The sequence below is a fragment of the Parambassis ranga genome, chromosome 1, assembly GCF_900634625.1.
Source record: "Parambassis ranga chromosome 1, fParRan2.1, whole genome shotgun sequence".
Taxonomy (NCBI): domain Eukaryota; kingdom Metazoa; phylum Chordata; class Actinopteri; family Ambassidae; genus Parambassis; species Parambassis ranga.
This window is the reverse complement of record NC_041022.1, coordinates 18,813,289-18,839,339: the sequence shown is the minus strand read 5'-3', so window position 1 is coordinate 18,839,339 and position 26,051 is coordinate 18,813,289. Positions and strand designations below refer to the sequence as shown.

At 41.2% G+C, this 26,051-nt stretch overlaps 1 protein-coding gene across 1 annotated transcript in view; it reads right to left on the bottom strand.

The window, feature by feature from the left end:
• Positions 1–26,051, bottom strand: part of LOC114437884 (protein sidekick-1-like) — a 199,863-nt gene that overhangs the window by 80,949 nt on the left and 92,863 nt on the right. Inside the window, exon 5 of the mRNA XM_028408824.1 lies at positions 16,094–16,227. Within this exon, the coding sequence (XP_028264625.1) occupies positions 16,094–16,227 (134 nt within the window). The remainder of the gene's footprint in view (positions 1–16,093; positions 16,228–26,051) is intronic.

Here is a 26,051-nt window from a genome sequence, read left to right as displayed (position 1 = left end):
ATTGTAATGCCTAATGAACTCTGCTTAGTGTCAGTTCTCAACATGCACCTGATCACCTAATCAACCTATAAGTACTTGTAGCCAAACAATGCTGATTGTGTCTCCATCACCGCAACAAATGAAGTTGGTGGAATAGGGCTTGTCACCACGGCAACCAAAACACAATCCATGACTTCTCCAACACTTAACCAAGAAGCTTAATGCCTAAAGGCAGGAGGCAGGAAGATGCACTATCCTACATGTTAAAAACGCTGATTCAACAGGTACTGTGAAGCAAACTTTACCTTGATCGACAGAGTTGGAACAGAGAATGTGTTCACACGTGTTTACTGCTCCACACATAAAGTGAATTGTTTAAAAACTGCTCATGAGATTATTTCTAAGTATCCTCTCTTTAGTCTCAGTTACAAAACATTTGCACAATACTGGTCATTGACAGTGCTCTCACTACAACCCACTTCATCCAAAATAACCACAAATTAACAACCCAACTAAAGACAAAAACAAAAACAATACAAATATTGGCAATAGTATCAGAAAATAAATTGCCTGGACCTATTTTTAACACACTCAAACATAGCTGCTTTACTACAGCATTGTATTGTCACGTTTTGGTAAGTATTTTAGGATGCCTAAAAACGGGTCAGAACACACACATACACAAATGCAAACAGACACACAAATAGTAACATTCAGAATTTGGTCTTGGGGGCACACAATTCTGCGTGTGTATTCAAATGATGTGTCATTCTGAGTCATCCTCAGTTTCAAACAGGAACAGAGAAACAAAGGGGACAGCAGGGGACAACAGAGAGGGAGCGAGAGCCTGAGCTACAGAGAATGTGCGTTCACAACACAACAAAGCAGCTGACGTTCATTGAACCAAATTCACAGACTGTGAAACGCCTTCGATCATGTATTGTCTTCACTGTGCTTATTGATGTGATTTTGACAGCAGGAATGACTTGCTGGGTTCCGTCCTGTCCAGCCTTTCTGTAAAGCACTGCTCAGTGTATTGGTTGATATTAATATGATGTGTTGAAAGTACAGTTTGAGGTGATGCGAAAATATTAGTGTGCCTCAGTGTGTCTCAGTCTTGAGGATGATTTGTATTCATAAATTCATTATTGTGTATTCAGCTGCCTGAAGGACCTACAAACAAGCAGGTCACTCTGTCCTCTGTGTGTGTTTCCCATTGCATGTGTGTGTATGTTGATACACAACACGGTGTATATGTGTTTGTCTACATCAGGGAATAAGTACAGTATTTGTGTGTGGTGTGTGCTTTCCACCACAACAATCCCGCACTGTACCTGTCCTTTTGTGTGTAAAGGGCTGCTGCTGCTTCTATGTGTGTCATGTCTTACTTTGTTACCTTCCCATTTGACCTGTGCAGGTGCCGACCCCTGTGTCCCCAGCTGCGGGTCACTTATTTGCTGCAACACCCCGAAACACTCCATGACTCACTCCCCCATCCCCACTCACACACAAACAGCCCCACTGGGCCTTCCTTTCTTCCCTCCATCTATATACAAGCAGACATCCCTCGCCCTCGGTGACAATCTATTCTCCTGCCTCGCTTCGTTCTCCCCAACCACCCACATCGACATCCACTGTCACATTTCCCCCTAGCAAAAGAATACTTTTTTAGAAACACGTTCGGGTCTTTTCTTTCTCTCTCCTGGCTGTTTTAAACCCACAGTTCAACCTCAAAACCCTTACCATTCCAATTTACCCTGTCAATCTGACTCTCCCTTCTCTCTGTTCCTTGTCTCTCTCCAAAGACACACACACACACACACACAGGCTCTAATACACATGCACACAAAGGTACACACTTATTTGAAATTCATAACAGTGGCTGTACAAATGTAACACTCCAATTTCCAACACAAGGATTCACTGACCAATCTATGAGCACATAGACAAACACGTATGCACACACAACTGAATCCAGTAAAATAATAAGCTGGCTGAAGGGTTGACCTCAGACCTTGGAGGAATTCCTGAAAGACCCAGATGCTAAAATTTCACATTCCATTTGCTTCCTCTTCTTTTACCCAGTTGAGCATATCTCTTTGTAATCTGAGCAGAATTGATGAGAGTCATCATGTATAAACAGCTGTGAGCAGGTTTATATGATACATTTTGCATCGTCTCTCTCTGTTTAAGCCTGCTCTTTGGCTCAAATGCTTCCTCCCTCCATAAATGTGGAGTCTGGGAAGGTTACATCTTCCTGCTGTCTGCCTGTCTGTACAAAACTCTAGCAACAGTTGACCTTTCCAATTTACTATGTCAATCATGCCCCAACACATACAGTCAGTATGCACAGCCCAGGCTCCCATACACATAGAGGTAAAAGTAGGTGTCAATCATGCTCGTATGGAATCCCAAATGTCACCAGGTTTTGACATTCTCTTTGCTGACTGTCTGACAAGAAATAGGGCCAGCTTACCCCTACTGCTCACCTCACTTTTACTTTTTCCTTAACACTGAATTAATTTGTGGTCCCTGCTCCTCCCACACCACCGCTTAGGACTTTAGGGTTTATTTGTGTCCAAACAGATGAAAGCACTTATGGTGCACTTGTGATAAAAAATAAAAAAAGGCAGCCAATCCCGTGTTAAACATTATTTTTTGTGCACCATGTGGAAGTGTGCCCCTATGACAGGAGGAACAAAGCCTCTGATACTACAGGAGAGGAATATGGAAGAATATTACAAAGCAAGTCAGGGATGAAAGACAGGTCTGAGACAGGGGAAAGTTGAAGTGAAAAGGCTCTGTTCAATAATGTGGTGCAGCTGTGTGTGTGTGTACGTGCTCCTCTGTCCTGTGCCCACCACCTCAGGGTGAGACAGCAGATGGAGAGGGACCACAAGAGACAAGAACGGGAGATGCATCATTACTAAATCAGGCTGTTTCCCCCCTTTTTTTCTCTCTTCATCCAGAATGCTGCAGGGTATTCCCTTATCTCACACGCCTTCACTGTCTTTATCAGTCTCTCTCCCTCTGAACTGCGTCAGAGACCCTCAGCACAAGTAAATAAGGTTCATATATATATATATATAAGGACACAGAATTTTAAGTGCCTCCTTCAAAAAAACAAGTGGTATTCCAGCTGAACATTCACTACTCGCTGCGTAGCTTCTCCTTTTGACATAGCCCATTCATTTACTACACACCAGTGAGTGAAGAGACGAGGCCTAGAGGAATATGACGGATCAATGGAGGGTAACATGTCCTGGCATTTCCTTGGGCACTGCTTTGAAGGCTAAGACACTCACTCACAAACTCACAGTTTTTTGGAGCAGAATAAAAATGCAAATACTGTACTAAGATTGTATTGATCTCCTTTAGGAAACCCCCTAAGGGAGCCAAGAGAGCTCTGTGCAATGCAACTTAAAGGAACAGTGCAAACTTAAAGCAAATATTGTGCTGTCTATTTGTAGATTATTCTGAAATGAGGTGCAGACTTGCTCCTACTGCCTCAGTCCTTAACAATCCCCCCCCCCCCAGGATTGATAAAGTATATCTATCTATCGATCTATCTATATAATAGAAAATCTATTAATACCCATGACAGACCTTGTAGGAACTATTTTCTACCAAATTACATGTAGCAGCCGCATCACTGCTCTGTAGTGTTCATCATGGCTCGTCATTAGCATGACTTGCTGTATACACATCAGTTTTCCAGTTAAGGACTGTTTAGAGGTTCAAGTCAATGGACCTACATTGTCCTGTGGGACATGTCCACTGATGGCTTATTCATTGTTTTTGAGAAATCTGTAAAATGCGATTACACATTGCTACGCTCCTCCAGGCATTAATTGCACAGACATGCCAAAAAACTGATATCATTACAGCCAGACCAAACTTCTGTTAGACCCACACAGATTATTACCCAGTCTACACGCACCTACAGTCTAAATATGAGAACAAACTTTGTTTGTGGAATTAGATTCTAGTACAGTGCGTCTCACAACCAATATCACTGCAAAGACAAAAATCTCAGACCCATGTTGCCATCAGATATGACAAATCACACAGGACAACAGTTACATACAGCACAGAATGACGAGGAGGTAATAAATTACTAAAGAGACAAGCTGTTCAAGGTCGGCATTCACTCTGCAGACAACCAGGAAGGAGCAGATACTGAGCGAGTACAGAACTTACATACTGTGTTTGTTACGTTTGGAAAATTAGGCCATTGACTTGAGTTTGATTTGCAAATTCTGTGCTGCAATCTAAATGCAAAAGGCAAAAAAAAGTGAAGGGAATCATTAAATTTAGATGAGACAAACAAACAACACTCTTATGTTCTGCCCATTAAATCTATCAAAAACAAGAAAACAGTAATAAATGTCCATTTCTTCTTTTTTTCTTCCAGCCCCAAGGTGACTCCAGGAAAGCATTTATTATTTTTTTCATTTCAAAAACCCCTGTGTAGTCATATTACAGCAGTAAAAAAATAAAATCCTTCAGATTTTCTTCAGACACTAATTTTCTAACACCAATTAAGTGCTCAAGTACAAGAAACAGAAGTGATTTGATAATTATCATTCAGTGTCTCACCTGAAAATGTTTTCCATTATTCTGCATCTCATTCATCTCAACCCCTTGTGAAAATGCAAACAAAGCCATAATAATCAGGCCTGTGTTTTGGCCTCTGTGCAATCACACTGCCTCAGTGTCTGCATGTAAGCATACAAGTTTGTGTGCCTGTGTCACCATGTCTCTGTATATATATATATATATATATATAGGTGGGCAAGAACAGTCAAGGTCCATATCTGATTAATGGTTTAATTGATTAAGAGGCTCGGGGATTGATTGGTCAGGCCTGGCTCTAACAGATTAATTAGAACAGTGATAGATCAGTGCGATCTGGCTGCAGCTGTTCCGCCTGGCTCCGGACAGCGCAGCCTGGTAATGGACATCATCTGTCTGTCTGTGGACTGCAATATGTCCACATGGACACTCTGCAGTCTGGGAGCATGTGTGTAGTACATGTGAAGTGTGCACACACATCTCCTCTTTTCTTCAATCACTCCAAACAACCAGACACGGGAGGAGGGAGTGGCAGGGAGGTAAGTAAGGATGAGGAGGAAGGAGGAGAAGGGCGGAAACTATTTTTGGATTAAAGGCCCTGTTGATCTATTCCTGTTTTCAGCATCCCCTCTCAATCTTCAACTTTTACACTCTGCCTCTCTTTCTTCCAATCCATCTTCATCGCCCTCAAAGCTTCCCCAGTTTTGCACTTGCTTGCTGCATGCCTGTTTTCTCAGGATTGTTTCCTGTCTTCGTATCGTCTCAGCTCTGCCTCATCTCCCTTCTCTTTCTTTATCTCCTCTTCTTTCATTAATTCTTTGTGAGCACTTTGCTCTGAAATCCAGTTGAAAACACTGCCCACTGATAGTGGAGGGGGCAAGAGGACACACATATGCATGCACACACACACACACACACACACACACTTATGTATGACTGTGTGAATTTGTAAATGGGTATGAAACAGGGCTGTACTTTAGCAAATGTGGGTAGTGCTGTAAAAAGCACCACCCACACAGTCGTTCTGACTATGGTGTCAGTTGAATACATAGAAACTAATGAACAAATGGGATGTGCTGGTGCACTAGTGTGAATTCAAGTGTTTGCACATGTGAATGTGTGTGACCATAAAATATTACTGGGTCTATAAATCTGACAAATCAGTCAGAGCCTTAAGACTTCTTGCTTATGTTTTCTTAATCATAAACAAGAAGCCATATGGCTTCATGCAAGATTTACAGAAATTACAGTATTCATAAATATTCATAAATATGTTTTCATTAGTGCATAATCACCTGTTTCCTATAGCTTCCAAATATGCTCTGTGGGCCTTTTGGTTCATAGATGAGACACAAAAAAAATCTTAAACTGCTTTTGGTGAAGTCTAAGGGTCTGCTTAGTGAGTGACAGTAATGGTGATATACACATATAATATCATGCAAATGTCCCAGTTGTTTTTTTGTCCTGGCTTTGTCAGAGTAAGCAGTGTGGATTTTACTGCCCAGCCAAATTGTTTTAAGGGCAGGACAATCTGCCTAAAAACGTTAGCTTAGCATAGTGAGTTTTAAAATGTATGTTGGCAGTTGATACCCCAGCAGAGAGAGGAGGTTGCAGTTAGTCTGCGAGGCCTAAAATATAAACGGTTTCATTAAGGTTTTAGTGTGGTTAAACCCAACTTAACTTATAGGCTTGACCTTGGACTTGACAGCATTTTTATTAGCTTCCAGTTATTTGTCAGTCAACACAAAATAATAAAGGCTAAAGACATTTTTTGTCACAAACTTATACTACAGATAGAGATAATATTTTTCTGGTAATTTGCTTTTGGCAAAAAATAAAACATGTCAGAAAATTGAATCCATTCTGCTCACACCTCTCAGACACACACTCAGACACACACACACACACAAGTCCAGCAGCCCCTAACACACCTCTTCCACTTTGGCCCTTCATGGCCATGACAGAACGCATTTCCCTTCCTCAGCACCTCATCATCTCTCCTCCTATTTACCCATCTTTTATCTTTCTTCCCCTCCTTCAATCTAATCTTTCCTCTGCCACCCTGCCCCATCATTCACCAGCTCCATTTACCCCCTCAATCTCTCTCCTCTCTTCCACGTGTATTGCTCCAAATTAACATCTGCTGACTGGCCTGCTACTCCAATAACCTGTTACATGCAGCAGGAAGCACCGACACACAGAGACAATCAGCATGTTTGCATTCACAATAATATTTCATTTATATTCGGAATCCTCTGAAAACTGTTTATGAAAACCCTGAATATCACAGTACGTGCTGATACAAGCTGCCATATGAACAGCACATCCCATTGGGTTGCTTAGTTTGGAGCCATAGAGCCTTGTGTGTATTCACAGAGTATAAAAATAAAGTCCCGCTACTCAAGACAGTGGGAGAACTGTAAAACTGTCTTCATCTACGTGGCATCCAACACCAGGCCTTAGCTGGATTAAAGCATCTATTCAGAATACAAATACTCATGCACACTCACTGACTGACACATGCACATGCAGTCTTTGTGTAGAGAGGAGGTGTGACTGACAGGATCATTAAAATCATAAGCACTACGCTACCCATCTGTGCACTTGACATCTCATTCAGCATCTGTTGTGTTTTGTGTGCGCTTGTGCATTTGTTAGGAGAACAGAGCTGATATTGCATGTGCATCAGTCAACGTCGGTGGGGCATCATCTGCACTTCCGCCTACTTTCTCCAAAATAACAACCCATTCTTCCATCTGAACCATCACTACTGCTTATTCCACTAAACACGGCTGCACTTCCTCTTCAATTCAACATAGGAAATTGCTCCATCTGCTTCATTCTATCCTGACTGGTGCACACTAAAACACACACTAACAGGGCTTGATCCAAAGTGCAGCACTGTCACAATAGCCTCCTTAAAACATAAATTATCTAATTATACTTCAGCCTTCACTCAAATGCACCCTAGAGCTGAATCAATGCTTTTAGAAGGCTCGTCATAAAATGTCAAGTATCAACATTTAATACTGAGATAGCAACCTTCAATATTAACTGGAATACACTCATTATAAGCTCGGTATGTTGTTTTGTATCTGAAAACGGCTAATGTTAGCAGATAGCAAAACCTTGTCAAAATCCCTTAGCTCTTGTTTTATAAAATTACATTAGTATGTTAATTACTACTTAAAAGGTCTTCTTATAGTGTCGCAAGAGCCATTTGACCCCCTCACTGCCTATTTACTTGATTATAGCTCATACATTGCAGTCAGCATGTTAGCAGAAACTTGCATCAGATTAAAACCTTAGGTGGGATTATTCATAGATTCTTAGAAATCCAGGGTCTGTGACATTTTGTCTGTTTACACAGACACTGGACACCTCTCACTACCTAGCAGCATTTGTGAATGGAGGCACTTTGAGTGGGTGTGCTTCTGCAAAGAGCTCTGTCAAAGCTGCATACACTGGCATCCTTTCTAATCAATGTCATCATGCTGTAAAACACGCTTGCAATTAAATCCACAACTAGGTGGAACAAGTAGAGCATCCACAAAGAGACGCACAGTTGCCTGTCATACTGACACAGTCCATGACTCAGTTTCCTGTCCATCCTTCTATCACGCCGTCTTCCCGTCTGTACACAGGGGTTTTAATTATAGAAGCAAAGAGGAGCCTCATTACATGGAGAGAGGAAGAGAGAAGGGACTGAGAGAGACAGAAATGAGAGAGACGAAGGGAACAGAGAGGGGGAGATGGGGATCAAGAGAGAGAAATTTGATCCCTCTGCAACTGAAATATTGAATATAATAATTCCAGACAACCAGTTGTAGCAGGAATTAATCAGAGCACTGATTCATTAGCTGAGCCTCTTTATCAAAACCACTGAGTATTAGTGCCTATTTGTATGATTATGCATGTGTGTGTTTCACATCTGCAGACTTCAAATTACCAGACCTCCAATACAAAGGATCTCATTGTCATCTTAATGAGTCCTCACACAGGGTTAGATCTTCAAATTACCCATGCAGGATCAAAGTAATAGATATAAGCATGTTAGAAAACAATTGATGCTGTACACTGGTAGCTCATGCTAATATGCATCAGTGATTCTATAGTGACCTTCAGGATCTGCTGTCTAAGCAGCCCTTGGACAGCTCATTGACTTTGATGAGGGACAAATGCACATCCACCTGTGGGCTGAGATGTCATGGACATACAAGAGAGATGCATATGGAGCCAGAGCGTGCAACTTTTTGCACATACATTAGAGTCAGACATCAGCACCTGTCATTAACACCAGCATCTCCATGGCAGGTGGCTGTATGTGTCACGCAAGACCTAAAGAAAGTACATCTTTGATCCTACAGCTCCTCAGAACTGCCACCCCCCCTACCCAAAGCTCCTTCAGTGGCCTGCTTCCAGCCCACTTTTTCCAGGGTGTATCAAGATTCCACTTTTAACATGCTCATTTGATACCACGGTGTCACTGAGAGTGCTGCTTCCATGGTTTCCACGGTGCATGCTCTGCTAGTTAGATGAGAGGGATCTAAGTCAAGGACCTTGCCTGGATCTGTATTGGACTTGTGTAGGTCACAGAGAAATCAGCTATTCTAGGTAGCTCAAGTAACACCCATGTTTGCTTTAATCCTCAGTACACACAGGGCAGTGACATTAGTGAAGCTACTGTAGTTCAAACAATGTGTCCTCCACAACAGCTGTTGTGACTGTTGTGCAAAATTTGTATTTTATTTGGCAACTAAGCTCAAACACACTGCAGAATCTGAAGACCCATGTGGTTTTTTTCCCTTTGTCTCCAAACACTGTTTTCAAAAGAGCCTATTTAAATTTTCTTTCTGCACAGAGCACGCTGCATCTGGTTGCCTTAAACCAAAGGCGAGCACAAATAACAGGACCAAAATAAGTTTCAGCGCCTGCTGAAAGCTGCTTGCTGTTCTCACGGAAACTCTTCTGCACTGGGGACACAACACCCGGTGTGATCAGAGGGAGTGCTGTGTATGGACTCAAATCACAACATGCATGGCGCTGCACCTCACTCCTGATCATTGGGTGTATACTTCACTTCACACCAAAATGAAAAGTGTCTATCTCTCACTAGTCATCTCAAAGATGAATGTTTTCTCTTTCATTTGTCAATCAATAACAGAATGCATTTGTAATTACGCATCACATAGAAGTGTTTGGCTTTGTGGACGTACTTCTGCAATTTCTGATTTAATTAATTAGTTATAAAAAGACAGAAACCCAAAGTCAAGTGGTTTTTGTTTGTTGTACACTCTGGGTTTTGAGACCACACAGACTTCACCACCTTTAGCACTGAATCAAAGTAAATTGAAATATCATTACTATAATTATTATATCTGTATCTTTTAACACCACAAAATCAAATTAAAATGTGCCCTTTTTATCTACCGCTGTTGCCAATTATAGTTTAGTACCCACTAAAAAGATTCAGGGTCCGTTTAGCTAACAGCAGAAAAGCCTGACAGACACAATCTTTGAGCCATTTTTATCTTGCTGTTAAATAAAGAAAATTGGCAGCTGCTCCCAAACATTCCATATTTTCTGCCAGTAATTAATTAAGAGCAGTCATGAGAGAGAGAGAGAGAGAGAAAGAGGAAACAAAAAAAAAAGATTTAGAGTCACTGTTCAGTGCGTACACCTGCGCTTGTATCAGAGAATGGTGGGTGGCTACAAAGCATCCAATTTGGCATGTGTTTTGTTTTCAGGGGTCACCAGCCAAAAAAAGTCTGAGAGAGAGTCACAACTTCTCATGTCTGTCTGTATTCATGTCTCTCTGGTTTCACTAAAATCTCCAGGGAAATATTTCCTAACTAATGCTGGGAGCTGCAGACTGTCTGCTAACACAGAGCACACAGAGGCAGATTGTGGCACGGGTCATTACGTTGCTATGTTGGCTAGATTGGTTTCTATGGCGTTCCTTTAAGCCCACCAAAGCATGATGCAGCAAAATGCAAAACACCTTAAGCACATGATTAGAACAGCTGCAGTGGAAACAAACCTGACAGCACACAGGGATACAGGGGGATTCTCTGATCCTACGTTTAAGCTTTTAAATGAGGGCTGGCAGGTGTCGGGGGTCTGCGACACTATGGCACGCTACAAACACGTGCATTCACACAAAGCACGTACATTCCACCTCACAAAAACACAATCGCACTCTCTCTATCTTTCTCGGGGGACACTAAAATACCTCCAATTAGACGCGCCACAGAGCAACTGGGATGGGACCTGGAGCAAAGACACACACGCTTGTGGCTGCATAAACACACATACAGTTAGACACGAGCACACAGAGAACCACAGCAGGCTCTCGTTTAAGAGTCAGCCGTGTGGAAAGGAAACATCTGGAAGGGAGGGAATACAATTAGAGAAAGAAACAAATGACACAAAGACACAGCCGTACACAAATGTTGTCACTGCACACACACACACACACACACACATATTACAGTGTTTATGACATACTTCAAACTCTGATTTATTAATAGCTTTCAAGAAAAGCTTGTCTGTTGTGTGCCATGTGCTCTTAGAAAAGTCCTCACAAATCTCTAAACTCTTTTTGGTTTCTACTTTCACACATGCTACCATAAATGTATACATGACAGCACGTGTCTCTGGGTTACCCTGAGGTCAGGAGAGTCTATCCTTCAGCCCCTGACAAATGCCCCTCTATCACTTCTCAGGGCCGCAGGGCGACAGGGCTTGATGGAGGAAGAGGAGAAGGAGGAGAGGGTGAACGGAAGAAATGGAGTGATGTAAAATGGCAGACACCAGGGGAGACTCCAACAGGAGACGTAATCAAACTCAGACGGACTTTCTCCCAATCACCAAGCAGAGGTAATCAAACTCTAGACTCCCGCACCCTCAGTGAAGACATGCACACACACAATGAGTGATTAAGGTTATGATAGAATATAAGGTTATTTTACTATGCATTTATGCATTTGGAGCAAATCCCTCCTTTTAGCTTTCATCTGTGTTACTTTTGCATTGTGTCACCTCTCTTTGTGCTTGCTCGTCTGTATTTGTGCTCTATTCAGCTGCATCAGTATACAGTACTTGAGAAAATGACTGTCTACCACCCCTGTTCTTTATTCAGCTCAATCGGTTTTGAAACGCAAATCATTACCGCACACAACTCTGAAGCTTCAAAGACGAACTGGAAATTTTCAAACAACTTTTCTTACAACTTTCTTCCATTCTGAAAACTTTGTTTTCAGGAGTTTGGATCAACTTCTGCCAGCACAGTAATTACAGAGGAACAGTATGCAGAGCACATCAAGATGAGTTCTGCTAGTGAAACATCTGTTCACTAGTTACCGGTAAAAGGCACTCCAAAATAATAATAATAATAATAATAATAAAAGAAAAATATACTTTCGTGAGAAGCTTGTCCAACAGTGCGTCACTAAGGGCACTTTAGGTTTGAAGGCTTCCAACTTACTAGACAAAGATAAGACCAATGTCTCCAATTGCGTCAATTGCATTTAAGTGTTTTTAGGAGATCTTGGTCACTACTGCATTGATTTTTCAAAAGTTTATGTTTTGCAGCTGTGCTCCAACTTTACTGAATTGAGTGACTGGAGCAGTCTTTTAAAATGAAGCACTCTGTATGCATGTGATATTCTAGGCTATTTTTGCAGTTCAGCAATTATTAACAAGTGTGACATTACTGTCTTTAGAGAACAGATAAAAGCAGCCGATCCACCATTGAGCCCTAAGCTGAGATACCATTTAAAGTGCTACAGTAATTATATCAGCACGTACTGTATTGTACTGCTGCACTCTCCTCCTTCCCCCCTCTCCTCCTTTGTTATCTTTTCTCCTGTACACTCTGCATGCCCTCTTCCTCCACACTCTTGTTTTTTATAGGCAGCCTCACTTCAAAATTCATCCTCACTCCAAACTCGTCACACACAAATGCTAGATCAGGTATCCCTCGGTGTCATATTGTAACACAGCACGAAGCGCTTCAGCATCACTTTTCAGAGTGAAGGGCTAAACTTGAGGCTTAGTTTCACTCAACTTTCAGATTTTTGGCCCAATAATTGCAAAAAAATGCCATTTATAGTGAAGCTATAGCATCTGCTGATGTGGATGAATATGGATGTGATCCCATACCTTTAGGACATGGGTTCAAGACGTCTGTATCTCAGGACATCTGAAGCCTCGGTCCATTTGATCTTATTCTGTAGAGAGCATGTGTGTGATGATGACCAGGCTTTTTGGGTGTTTCTGGGAATGTATTTTTGCATGTGTACGTTTGCATATCACTGAGTTGTGTGTGTGTGTGAGTCTACCTACAGTGAGTGCTCTCTTTGGGGATATTTTGTTGCTCCAATGGTCTGATGTACAAATCTACAAAGACCTCCGCTGCTGTGAAATGAGCAGGAAAACACAGACACTCACACACTCTTCTGGGCAACAGGGAGTCTTACTGCTGATTTGATTGACAGGCTGAAGTGTGTGGAAGTGTTTGTGTGTGTATCAATGTATATGTGTGTGGTGGGGGGTAGAGATTATTGCAGGTATGCATGGAGCTCAATTAATTGGAGTAGGGATCCTCATTTCCTGTCACTATCTGAAATACCCCAAGGCCATTAGAGCCGTCTTTCTCTCTAATGCAAACACAGAATCAAATAACTGTATGCTGTAATGAACCAGCAGCAATGTCGGTTTGACCCTCTCTCTCTCTCTCTCTCTCTCTGGAGTGGCTGTAGAAACGTGATTTGCTGTGTTGACTGTATATTTGGGCGCCTAGTACCACATGTGCTCCTTCATGAAATTCAACCTCTGTCAATCTGTCACATTCAGTTTGCAGCGATAACTGACTGAAAATGTCGTCTGTAACGCCATATGTTGTCGGTGGTGATAAAAAGCAGCAGGAGCTGTTTATTTTAGAGGCAGCCTGTACTTCCAGTGATTACAGTGTGTGACCTCTCACCAAGCTGTTGAGCTGCTATCAATTGTGGCTGTTCCAGCTCGAACACGGATGACAGTTAGTGCTTTTTATTTTCAGCAGTCTCAGCCACACTTACAGGATAGTGGTCAGGGACATGCAGATAATGGATCTGTCAAGTAGGCAGGTCATACAGCTGGCTTTCTACCACTTTTCTCAGCTCACACGGTGTTCATGGATTGGCCAAAAGACATTGACTATCAATAGTGACACGGCATGAATGTGACAGTCTGTGCTAATGCCTGTGCTTGTGAGTCCAGGAAACGTACAGAGAGCTTTCATCAGCCACAGTCCCAACACTAACAAGTTGTTGGTCATATCCTCAGACTACACCCGTGACTCACGTCATTAAATCTTTCTGTCTCTGTCGCTTCGGTTCTTGTCTGTTGAGCACAATGCCTGAATCAAAGTAAGAAAAGGGGAGAATTGAAAATAGGTATCTCATTTATTCTGGTGAATATATGAAAAGAAAGACAACATTTTTAGAAATTTGACTGACAGTTATGAACGTCTGCCTTGAGATCCAGTACCGGCTGCTTAATAGAATGGAAAAGAGAAAAGAGAGGAGACAGGAAATGGAGGGATGCGATAAGACAGGAAATGTATAAAAAAGAAAACAAAAAAAGAAAGAGGTGGCACCAGGGAACAAAAACAAAGTTTGCATGAGGACATTCATGTCCATTCCGTCAGCGAAACTGGTGATCGTCACATCACATCAGTTCAGTTCTGTTTAAAGCCTTTGGCAAGAATGGATGCTTTCTGTGCACAAATGTCCATAGTGAATTCTGGTCACAGGTCCAGTCTGTGTGTACGCTATGCAAACCCATTCTACCTCTGTTTCTAAAGCCATACCAATCGGCTGGTGATGGTTCACAGAGACTGATTAATACAAACATTAAAGATCTGTTGCTTTCATTTTTGCTTTCATCTTTAATGTCTTTTTTTTTCTGTTTTGTGCCCTTTCTGCATCCTTTTTAGTCTTTGGTTCGCCTTTTTTGTTTTCATTTAATTCCTCTATTTCTGTTCACTTTCAATAACAAATGACCGAATCAAATGTGCTTTTATATAGCAGAGGATATTTACCCGGGAAATGTTTATTGTTGGAAACACACACACACTTATAAACAGGAACAAACACACACATGCACACACAAAAGTTTACGGCCAAAGACTGATCAGTGAAGCCTAACTATACCCTCACCATCCCTAAAAGCGCCCAAAGGAACACTTCACACTGACAGCTGTAACAAGGTACTCTGCCTATATTTATGTGATTGTGTTTGTGTGTGTGCGTTTGTGACAAAGGATGCCAAAGGATACAACCCTGTAAAGGGAATCTAATTAAAACTCTATACAGCCACAAGGCACAGTGCACCCCCCACCCCCACCCCCTCCCCCCTCTTATTCTCATTTAACCATGGTGAAAACTTGAGCTGAAGGACTGTGAGACAGTAGAGTCAATCTCTGGCCTCCAAGGAGAGGAGATATAGAGTGAGGCATGAGGCGATAATGATTCAGTGATAAAAGCCATGGCAGAGGAGGCAGGAACACAGAGAGGGGTGAAAATTCATCAAACTTTGCGGATTCTGTGAGCAAAACTTATTTCCTCCAAAATGAACAAAAAGGGCCGCATGTCACTCACAACAGCGAGCAGCACATTGGCCCAGACATGAGCTACAGTGACTGACTAATTGCATTTCAAAAGCTGAAAACTAAAGCTCAGAACAAACCTGCTGACTAACTGCATAGTCTGTTTCCATCAATGGTCCAAGCTCTGACAGTCAGGAAGGAGCATGGTGTGTTAGTGGGACTCAGTAAACCAAGGGGAAACTGACTGTAACAGAACCTTAAGGTCTAGATCAGACTTGTTACACAGAACGGCTTCAAATCTACACATTTACAATCATCTATATAGTTATAGCATGTGTCTTACCTCACATGTAATATTTCTTTTCCCATTTTAACTGCAAAACCAAAGGTCACAATAGGATCCTGCCCTCTGCAATCCTGTTCACATTCTCCACTCCACTCTCACTCCATTCACGTGTGAGGTACAGTACAGGAGCAACTACTTGTATCACTCTCAGTATCACTCAGCGGTTGTGACTGATAAAGGTGTTTGTTTATAGTTCAACCTCAGAGTGAGGATTTTTCTAACACAACAATCTAGCTGCATTATTCTAAACCAGTGATTAAAGCATCTAAAGGGACCTCCGGTCGCAAATAATAATATTTGCACAAGTACGTTGTTTCTGTGTCACATGTTAACAGTTTACATCGTCTGCTGCGTCTCATTATCAGCCTGTGTCTACATTACAAGTTATCAACAATAATTATACTGCCACTCAGAACAGAGCTTTACTGTGACTCCACAGAACCCAGTCTAGTTCCTCAGTAGCAAAAAAAGGATGAAGTAAAATCAAATGATTTCTCAGGAGTAGAGATCAGTTTGTGGAATGAAAACAAGCTGCATGGTAGCTGAACTGTTTTTCCACACATTGTTCAGCAGCGTCATTGGCTTGTATTTTATTTCTTTACCTGAGATGCTCAGGTATACAGCAGGACCCGTCACATTGTCTCCAGTCATCTCATTCACTGCTTCCACATGGTAACGTCCTGCATCTGTTGCGGTTGTTGCCAAGACAACTAGCTGATTGTCCAAAGTGATTGCTCTGTAGGGCACAAGCAAGACAAACAGACAACAAGGGTTTAGAAGAACACAATAATAGCATCCCACAGCAAAACATGTCTCAGTGGAGCTCAGACGAGAGCATTGCTCATGCTAAGACGCTGTCAAGAGAAGAGTATTTGGCGCATGGATCATTTAGAATTCATAAGAGGGGGACGGAAACATTGAATACAAGCATCAGAAAGGAAACGGGATTCAGAGAGCTTAAATAAATCTCTCCTCCTGTCTCAGATTGATATGTGGCTCATTTTGTGTATCTTTCATTCTTCTGGCCATTCTCCTTGTTTGTGCATTGTCTTCTGTGCTTCCTTCTTTACACTGATCCATCCTCGTTTCCCTGCGTACCAGCACCAATCAATATGGCACAAACATGCAGTACACAGGCATGCTGTATCACAAACACATGAGGTCTAAAACTGCTCTCACTTGAGCACACACAGAAACACTCATTTACAAACAGATTCTGAGCTGCTGCTGTTGTTTTTTCTGGGAAGCATTATAGGAAACGTTGACTTTGGAGAGATAGGAACAGGTGGGTTGTAGTTTTTTATGCGTTTGAACTTCTCTGTCAGACACATGCCGTCAGGCAGGAAGCACAGGATGATGTTTTTAGTGATGCTACGTGTGTATTCAGAATATCAGTGAATGGAAATCCCTTAAAAATTCTAAACGAAAAGAAGTGGCACTGAAATAATATCAATATGACAGAGAGAGAGAGAATGAAGCATATTACCGATGAGTGTTTTCTTATTCTTATACACCCAGTCTATTTCTATGGCTGCTACGACAACACATGTGCTGTGTTAGAACTAAAAACATTTTAGGACACATAAAAAGGACATAAAAGATTGAATATATGATTAATATATGATTCTGAATATGGATATTTTAAAAACTGTTTTGTGTGGGAGAGGAGTGCTTACAAAAGGAAACAACATCTGCATGTGTGCGTTTGTCTGTGAGGACTGTTTAGCAGTGTTAATGGTAGCAATGAATATGCCCTAAAAACCCATCAGCACAGAAGGATCCATGTCTACTTCTAACAGGCTGAACTGGTACCATAACACAATGCAGTATGAAGACTGATGTAAACAATGCTGACTAATAAACTCAAGAAAATCAAGAAAACATTTAATTATGTTATTGTATTGTAATTGTGTTATAAAATTTACAAGGCACCATTACACCTCATATGTTGAAAAAACACCCCAGAAATGGAACTACAGTAATTTACAAAATGTGAAGATATAAGACATTATGCAAGTGTGGATTTGTTTATTTTTGCTGCAGGGACTTTTTATTGAACATAGCATGCTATCCAGCTCTCTGTAATCGGCCCCCTCACATAATACAGAGTGCTGATCTGCTGGATAAGCTACATGATCTTGGATTGCATTACCTGATGGCTGTAGCTAGGTGAGAGAATATTGTGAGGGGTGTGCAAGGAATCAGAAGCCTGGCAAGAGGCTGGTGATCCGTGTTAAGCTAAAAACAAACCCTTGCCAGCCTGTTCTTCCCTTCACTTTGTTCTCTAATGTCTGCTCCAACAATATGATGCTACACGGTGGGAGTTTAGAGATGGCTTTTCCCAGAGACATGGCTCAGAGACCGTTTTTGGAAGCAAAAAATTCAGATAGCTCATATTTCTGTCAAAGAGAAGCTGCTCTTTGTGGTGGGGTTCCTGGTGGTGACTGGTGTGTTTACAGTGTAGTAGTAGTTCATTGACTTCTCATTGCTGGTGGAGTAGTAGATAAACTTTGCAGGGCTGGTTTTTGATGTATGATATTACATTGCTAGTTTATTACACAGTAGTTCTTTACACTGCTCCTTCATTGATTTATTTTGCTTTAAGTCAGCACAGCAGCATCAAGTAACTGCAGTATTTCAGCGTGATGTAACAGATAACAGACTCTTAAATGACTCCTTTGAGCAAAAAAATGCTACATTTTTATTACTAAAGCTTTACACAGATTGCTCATTTAAACATTCATGAACAGTGGAAAAGATAACCTTTTAAAGTATATTCAGTCACTCAATAGGTTTTGATAGTTTAATGTTTTTAGGATTAAGGTTTTTTTTATTATGCAACCGAGATAGAAAGTAGAAGAGACGAGACGAAAAAAGAAGAGAAGAGCTACAATATGAGGCTGTTTGACGACATTCCCACAAACACACTCACATTCAGACTGAATTCCTCAGGTCTAATTTTATTCCATGTGATTTCCCAGGAGTACATCCACAAGAGCCAGAGCCTCAACCCCAACACTGACCCCAACACACTTTGTGTGTGTGTGTGTGTACACATTGTATTGCATGTGCATCTGTGTGTACTTTCAGCCACATCTCACTGCCTGAAATAGAGGCCGGCACCGAACCCTTCTCTCTTGTTTTCCCGGTAGGGACAGATTCTGCATCCTCGCCACAGCCTGTTATACAATTTATAGCTGTTAGGTTCATTTACGGGACTGACCCGCCCATTTTATCACATCAGTTTTTGTCCAGCACACGCTGATTAATAGACAGTGAAGGCATGCTTTCACTTGCCACATGTCTGAGAGAGGAGAGGGCCTGGGAGGTTTGACTGAATCTAAATTCACCAAGTTAACATTCAAAGTCAAAGGAGCTCAGTGGGCGGGTGTGTCAGAATGCAGTAAGACCAATTAAGATAGCATATTAACATCTGAGCGTTTGTTGAGCAGTCTTTGCTCATTTACATATCCCATTTATATGTACTATTTACATGTGAAATTACTTGTGATGACACAGCCTGATGGCTACAGCGATTTGCTTCATGCTTTCATTTGTTCCAAATTGGGAGGTCTCAGGCTTCATTTCCCATTAAATCTTCACATGGAACTTTTATATCAAAAAGCAACACACAGGGAAAAAAATGAAATGTGCCAATACGAAGTCAGGCAACTGAGATTAGAGGACCACAATTCATTTGGAATTCCCTTCAAAAAATAATAAAATGCCCTTATTCATTCTGAGTAGCTGGAGGGTGGTTATACAATCTCTAAGAGTTAGAATATAGTCAGACCCACATGCAGGCATATAAATATACACACACACACAAGGACGACTTACATGTGTGTTTTGATTCTGGTTGAACATACAATGTTGTCGACATTTAATACAACATAAATTCAGCATGTGACTTCTAGCACGCTCCTCTAGGTCTACATTTAATTAAACTGGACAAAATTGTTCTGGCTTTTAATTAAACACAAACTCAATTGTAAAACTGTGCATGACTCTGCATGCTTATGTATGTGTGTGTGTGTGTGTGTGTGTGTGTGTGTGTGACAGTTTCTCCCAAGGCAGAAGAAATTAAATACAGCAATCAACTGCATCCTATGCCCTTCTCCTTCTGCATTCCTCTCTGTCTACTCTCTGACTCATTCCCTCAAATCCCATTTTCCATTCTCACTCAGATTACAATCTGCACATTTGGTTTCTTCCAATTTTCTCTGCATTTCTGTTACTCTGACTGTCTCTCTATCACAATGTCCTCTCCTAGATCACTCCATGCAACTTTCCCAGTTTAGCGTCCCCTATACCGCCCATGACTTCTCTGAACCAAAGCACCAGGCCAGATTGGTCTTTCATTTAAGGGTCTGAGACTTTATAAACACTCATGAGTGTCAGTAATGCAGCACTGACTACTAAACACACACACACATCCAAGTGTGCCAACAGCTAATTAGCACACGTGTTGTTGGCAGGGGATGAGCCAACCAGTCCATGTGTAAATATGTGTGTCTTACATTAAGTGTGTTAAGCATGTGTGTGTGTGTGTCATGTCTGAGGACAGTCTCTCCCGCCAGCAGACCCTTTCTGTCCCCGTCTGTCCTCCTCCTCTATCTCTGATAGGCAGCGTGCCACTATCTCAGACCACAATGCCTGTGACACACAGAGGCTCGGGGTGGAGGAGTGTGGTGGCAGGGTGCAGAAGGAGGATACTCCACTGTAAACAGAGTCCAGACAGCAGGCTTTTTGGCAGCTTCATCTCCAAAGCGAGTGCCAGCCAAGCACACACACTTTACACTGCATGCATACACACACACCTACTCATACAGTCGCACACACAGTTGGGACCATTCACTGTGCATTGCAGCCGTTGTAACCGGATGTTTGCTCTGGTGTTTCATTCAGCAGAGGCATGACTACTTGGTCTGTGGGTCTGATTGATAGTTAACGTACACAGGTACGCATCCACTGAATGCCACATTATGTGAAAGACTGTGGCTCTGTGTGAATTCTGCTTTTTCAAGCTAGGTATTTTGTTACTACAAACTTTACACCGAGTCGAGGTATTCAAATTTTTTAAGCATTCCTGCTTTAAAAATTGCCTGTCAGCTTGAGTTGTGGTGTGGTGTCCTCGATCCCAAAGTAATTGCCAACTATAAAACTCAAAGTGCAGACAGTGCACTGTTTTGAATGCAAAGAGGACGAGGAGAGCTTAGGTACCATATTAATCAAACTACAATAACTTTTACCATATATTTGTTTTGCCTTTCCTTTATACTTATTTTGTCTGCATCATTTTATTACCAGTATCTCTGTGTCAGACCAGGAGTTGTTCTCTTCTCTCCTTGGGAGTGAAGTTAACTATGCCTTTCTCGGTTTTTGGCAGGTAAGCTGCTTTCTTTATGGTCGTGGACATTTGCGCACATCATCTTAAAGAATCAGATTTTTGCAAAGCAGAAGTAACACACAGGATACATCTCTTCCAAAAAATGTTCCTTATTTTCCAATTTATAAAGTCACTTTATTTTACTGCTGGGGAAACATTGTCACATTGTCTCTACCTAATTAGGCATTAGTTACAGTTGTACAACCTGTGCTAGTACATGATATTACATATTGTTACACAGGTTGTACCACCAACAGCGACACAGTAAAATAAAGTGTTACCAGTCATTTATTCTTACACACCAACAACGCAATGCATCTTAGAATTAGAAAACATAAAACGTCCTTGGACTGTAAGCGAGCTCGGATAATTTAGTTGGCACTTTAAACACAAATCTGGCACAAAGAGCAGCTTCAAATCTTTGATGATATAAAGTATGGAATAATGCTAAGTAACAGCAAAGAGTAAAAGGGAATTAGAAAAGAAAACAAGTGAAGAAAACTCAACTTTCCTCCAGCAGTTATACACAGTTTTGGTAAATGCGATAGATCTCTTTGTGTAATGGGATTAAACAGTCTAACTGAGTTAAGACAGCAAACTGGACCTCTGCCAGCAGCTCTTGACATTCTGCTGCCAGGAGCTTGACAGTGACTGCTTTAGTGATTTTCCATGCACAGTTTAAATGAACCTATTGTTAACACAGCCTGGATTTAGATATTTGTTTTACAGTATATTTGCTGAACATTCTTTAATCCCTTGCTCAAATAAAATGTGTCAAAGAAACACCCACAAGGTAAATTATTACATTTTTTTTCAAACTAATGAAATTTTTGTGAAAAACTCCAAAAAAACCAAAGTCCAAAAAATAAATCTTTCTTCCTTAAACCACAGTGAAGTGAAACAGCAACGCCTCTAATTAACAGCTCAGCTGTCAGATGTAGCTTGTGTTAACAATGTCCCACCAAAACTGAAAACAAGTGATTGAAACTTGCCGTTACTCTGACATTGACTGGCAGCGCTTTACTCAACTTAATAATCAACAACAACTGAGCCATTAATATGTTCTGACACACATTTCAAAATTCACCAGCTGCTACAGAAAAAAAACAAATCGATTTTCAATTAACTAAAGGAAGTCATGACGCCAACAACTGGACTGGCACACATGAGCAATGAGCACTTTGTGTGCTTCAGTAGATGTTCCCTTCCCAACCCAACATGTCTGCTACTCTTGTACTCCTACAGGAAAGCAAAAAAGACAGAACTTCTACAAAACAGCATCACATCTCTACAATACACTTGCAGTAGTTGAACCAAATGAGAAAAAATAATGGAGAGAGGCTGCTGATGCATTAAATATCTACATCAACTATTTAAAAGGCCTGGATTCAGTCGATCTCAATTTAATTTAATACTACTATTTTGGACTACATTAAAGTGATAGAACCTTTGTTAAAGGCACCCATCACGCAAATATTTGGACAGTTGGCACATATTTATAAAAAAGTTATTTCAGTTCAACATTGATGCACAAACTCAGAGTGCCTCCTCACTTCTTGGCTGTTTTACGGTTGTGAATATGGACAGTGTTGAGGTTGGCACAGCCAGCTGTTCTGCTTCAAACTGTGGAAAAAAAGTGCATCTTTATGAATCTAGCACTACACAAAGGTCACACCAAAATAGTTAATGACGCTGGTAATATTAGAAGTGAAATATGTGAAGGTAAATCAAACTGAGGAAATAATTCACACAACAAAGGCTGCATATCTAAGCAGTGAGCACACTTAGTATGTTGGGCTCAGAGTGCAGACAGGTTGCATCATGCACTCAAGGAGAAACTTCACTGATTTTCATCTCTCTGATCTTAAACGCACACTGTGCAAGATTTAAGAATAGAAACACACTCTGCAAGTAAGAATCCTCCCTGTCACAGTGAACACCTCACATGATCTCACATTACTCCATAAGCTAAATGATGGTGCAACAACCTGGTGCAATTTTAATACTATTGTGCTGTGAGAAAAACAAAGTCTGGAGGATGGAGAAGACAGATTCAACACAGGCTGTCAGTTCTTCGGTGAGAAGTAGAAGCGAGATTTTCACTGCCAACAGTATTGTGTTTGATAATGTATATAAAGTACCGAGGGCTACACATCCACAGCTGATCTGTGCCGATAATATAAAACATGCCTGATAGAAATCTGGGCATCCCTGATGAGACCGACCTTGTGCACATCTGATTCAGGTCAAAGGATGCTTCACTGATCTACCACATTATTTATTTTAAACAATTTCCCCCCGGGGATCAATAAAGTATTTCTGATTCTGATTCTGATTCTGATTTGCTTTGTAGTAATTCATCACACATTCCAATGTGAGAGAATTTGAGGTTAAGAGTGTCCCTAATATAGGTTAACCAAGACTGCACCACTGTGTTTAGGGTGAAGTCAATCGCTGCACATGTTCAAAGGCCTTTACAAGATCAGTGCATACTGACCTCTACTAAACTATTTTCAGAGGAAGCAGCCAACACAACCCTCCTCCTCACATGTCAGAAAATGCATTTTAATTTCAGGCCACACCTTATTAATAACTCAAAAACCAATCTACCGTATTCTCGGTTAATGTCTTAGTCCTGCTTGATGAATCTTGATGATTTTTCCACAGAGATACAGCCTGTATGTGTGACTGCACATGAGACCAATAAAGACAGGGGGACCGAGGAGGGGAAAAGAACGATGGTAGAGGTTACAACAGTAATGAACACTAATGTGTTTGTGAGAGATTTTAACAGCCCCTTCACTGACTCAGAAAACATTTCCCTACCTTTCGCCCTACACACTCTGCAGCTCTGTGGCTTGTAATTAACACAGTGCCTAAATCACAGGCTTTTATCCTCAATCACCTTTACAGTTCCTTCAAACGGACACAGAAAAGGAGACCTTTCTGTGGTCACTCGTAGGTTTGGTAAGGTGCCAATGCCAGTAAACTCTCTATAAAACACACACAGAAACAGAGGAAGCGCATGCCCAAACATACACATATCCTTCTGCACACACAGCCTAGGGCCTTCATGTAATTGGTGTGTGCATACGAGAGAGACAGAGTAGCAGTTAGAGAGGGCTGCCGGACGGACTGTGTTTGTTTAATGTCCCCTGGCATGGCCTGAGGGACAGGCTGAGAGAAGTGGAAAGGCAACGGTACAGGAAAACAGGGCCGGCGTGAGAGGAAGGCAGGGAGAAAGGAGAGGGATGACGCTGGACGCTGAGTAAACGGAGGACAGGGACTTCTTTCTCCACTCGCTGTTTGTTCAGCTTCAGGAAGTCCATGACGCATGTCCGTTCTGTCTGTGTGAATCCAATGCAGATGTGTCAAAAACTGCAGTTCCACCCGCAGCCTCTAGGGACTGGCTCAAAGAGCAAGAGTCAATCCACATAGCTCTCTATGTCAAAATGTCCAACTGTAAAGCACAAACAAACATGTAAACAAGTTCCCTTTGTGCGACCACATACGTGCTTCTATCAGGTGTTTAGGCAGACACCAACATGGTGACCTTTGGGGTCTCCCACAGTGCTTCAGAAACCTACGGGTGGCATCACAGGCGATTCATTCATAGTTATAAAGTCTATGGTCTCTCTGCCATTCATACACACTTGGAGGCACACAGCATGTCATAGCAGGTTGTACATTAAAGCTACAATACAAGACCTTTCTTTTATGGTTGCTACCCCGTTTGTGTGTGTGACTGAATGTGTGTGTGTGTGTGTGTGCAGTGTTGTAGTCCCATTAGGTAGATGGATCTCCAGACGAATGGCTATTATCCTAATTAGCACTAATTATGTCTGCTTCCAATTAACCACACAACTGGCGGTGACTTCTCTTGCTGTCTTTTTGTATCACTCTCTCTCTCTTCCTCTCAAACACACCTTGTCCCCACACACCGTCTCTCCCAGCTGCTTAGGCACAGAGATTGGAACAGAGAGCCGATAATCTTCACACTTAAAATAAGCAATCATTTTCTAATTCGAGTTCATGTGACTGTTTGAACTGTCGAGCCCCAACCCTGTGATTTATATTCAGCTTTTACAGCACAGAATTCACTTTGTGATTTTATCTGCAGGAGTATTTGCTATGCTCATAGTTTGAGGTAGTTTAAACACACAGGGAGGATGACTGCCTGAACAAGGTTGTGGACTTACCATCATAGATGATCATTTTCTTTTAATAAATCTTTAGTCGAGTTATAAGAGGCACATTGAAAAAAAAAAACAATTAACACAGATCATCTTGTGCAGTATTAAGACAGTGCAGTGCTGTATATTTAATATCAGCATGTGCTCACTTTATCCTATTAAACATTTATGCGAAATTTTGTCATAATTACCACAAATATATTACTGAATAGGTACATGTATCCTTAAGGTGGTTATGAAAATTGAAATATGATGTTAGCAACTTAAATTAACTAAATGGAATTCAGTCTGATTATAAAGTATTTGAAGTTTCATGATGCATATGTTTTACATACTTATTTCTATAGATGCTGAATCTATTTAATGTAAAGTAAAGCCCACAACAATAAACTGTGTGTGTGTGTGTGTGTGTGTGTGTGTGTGTGTGTGTGAAGCACAAAGTCACACTGGTCCTTTAAAAAAAAAACACAGCCACATACTGCTACTCAAATGCAGACAAATTGCTTCCTGTAGCCTTAAAGGTCAGTAGTAATAGTATTGAGTAAACAAGCCTAATGTTCCTGCCTGATTACCAACGCCGACACAAGCACACAGTTACAGCATCTCCTGTAAAACAAGGCTTTTTAACTGATGTACTTGTTACTATGGTGATAGAAAGTCAATACGTTGAGAATAAAAAGATGCTGCCTACAGGCCAAAACATTTTAATTTTCATTATTTTCTCTAACAAACATCACAACGTACACACTCATATGTCTTCTGCTGTGCACAAAGCCTGCAGCTACATTGTCAGTGAATGCATCACTCACGCTGACCTGTTCCTTCTATAAAAAGCCATACAGGGTGACAGAGATTGCTGAGTATGTTTACTTGCAAGTGGGCAAACATTTGCAAGCACAAAGTTAGGCACAGGCTTGAAACTAAAATCACTCTAAATAAAAGGCTTGAATTGCTTATTAAAAGTCTTTTAATGTGCAG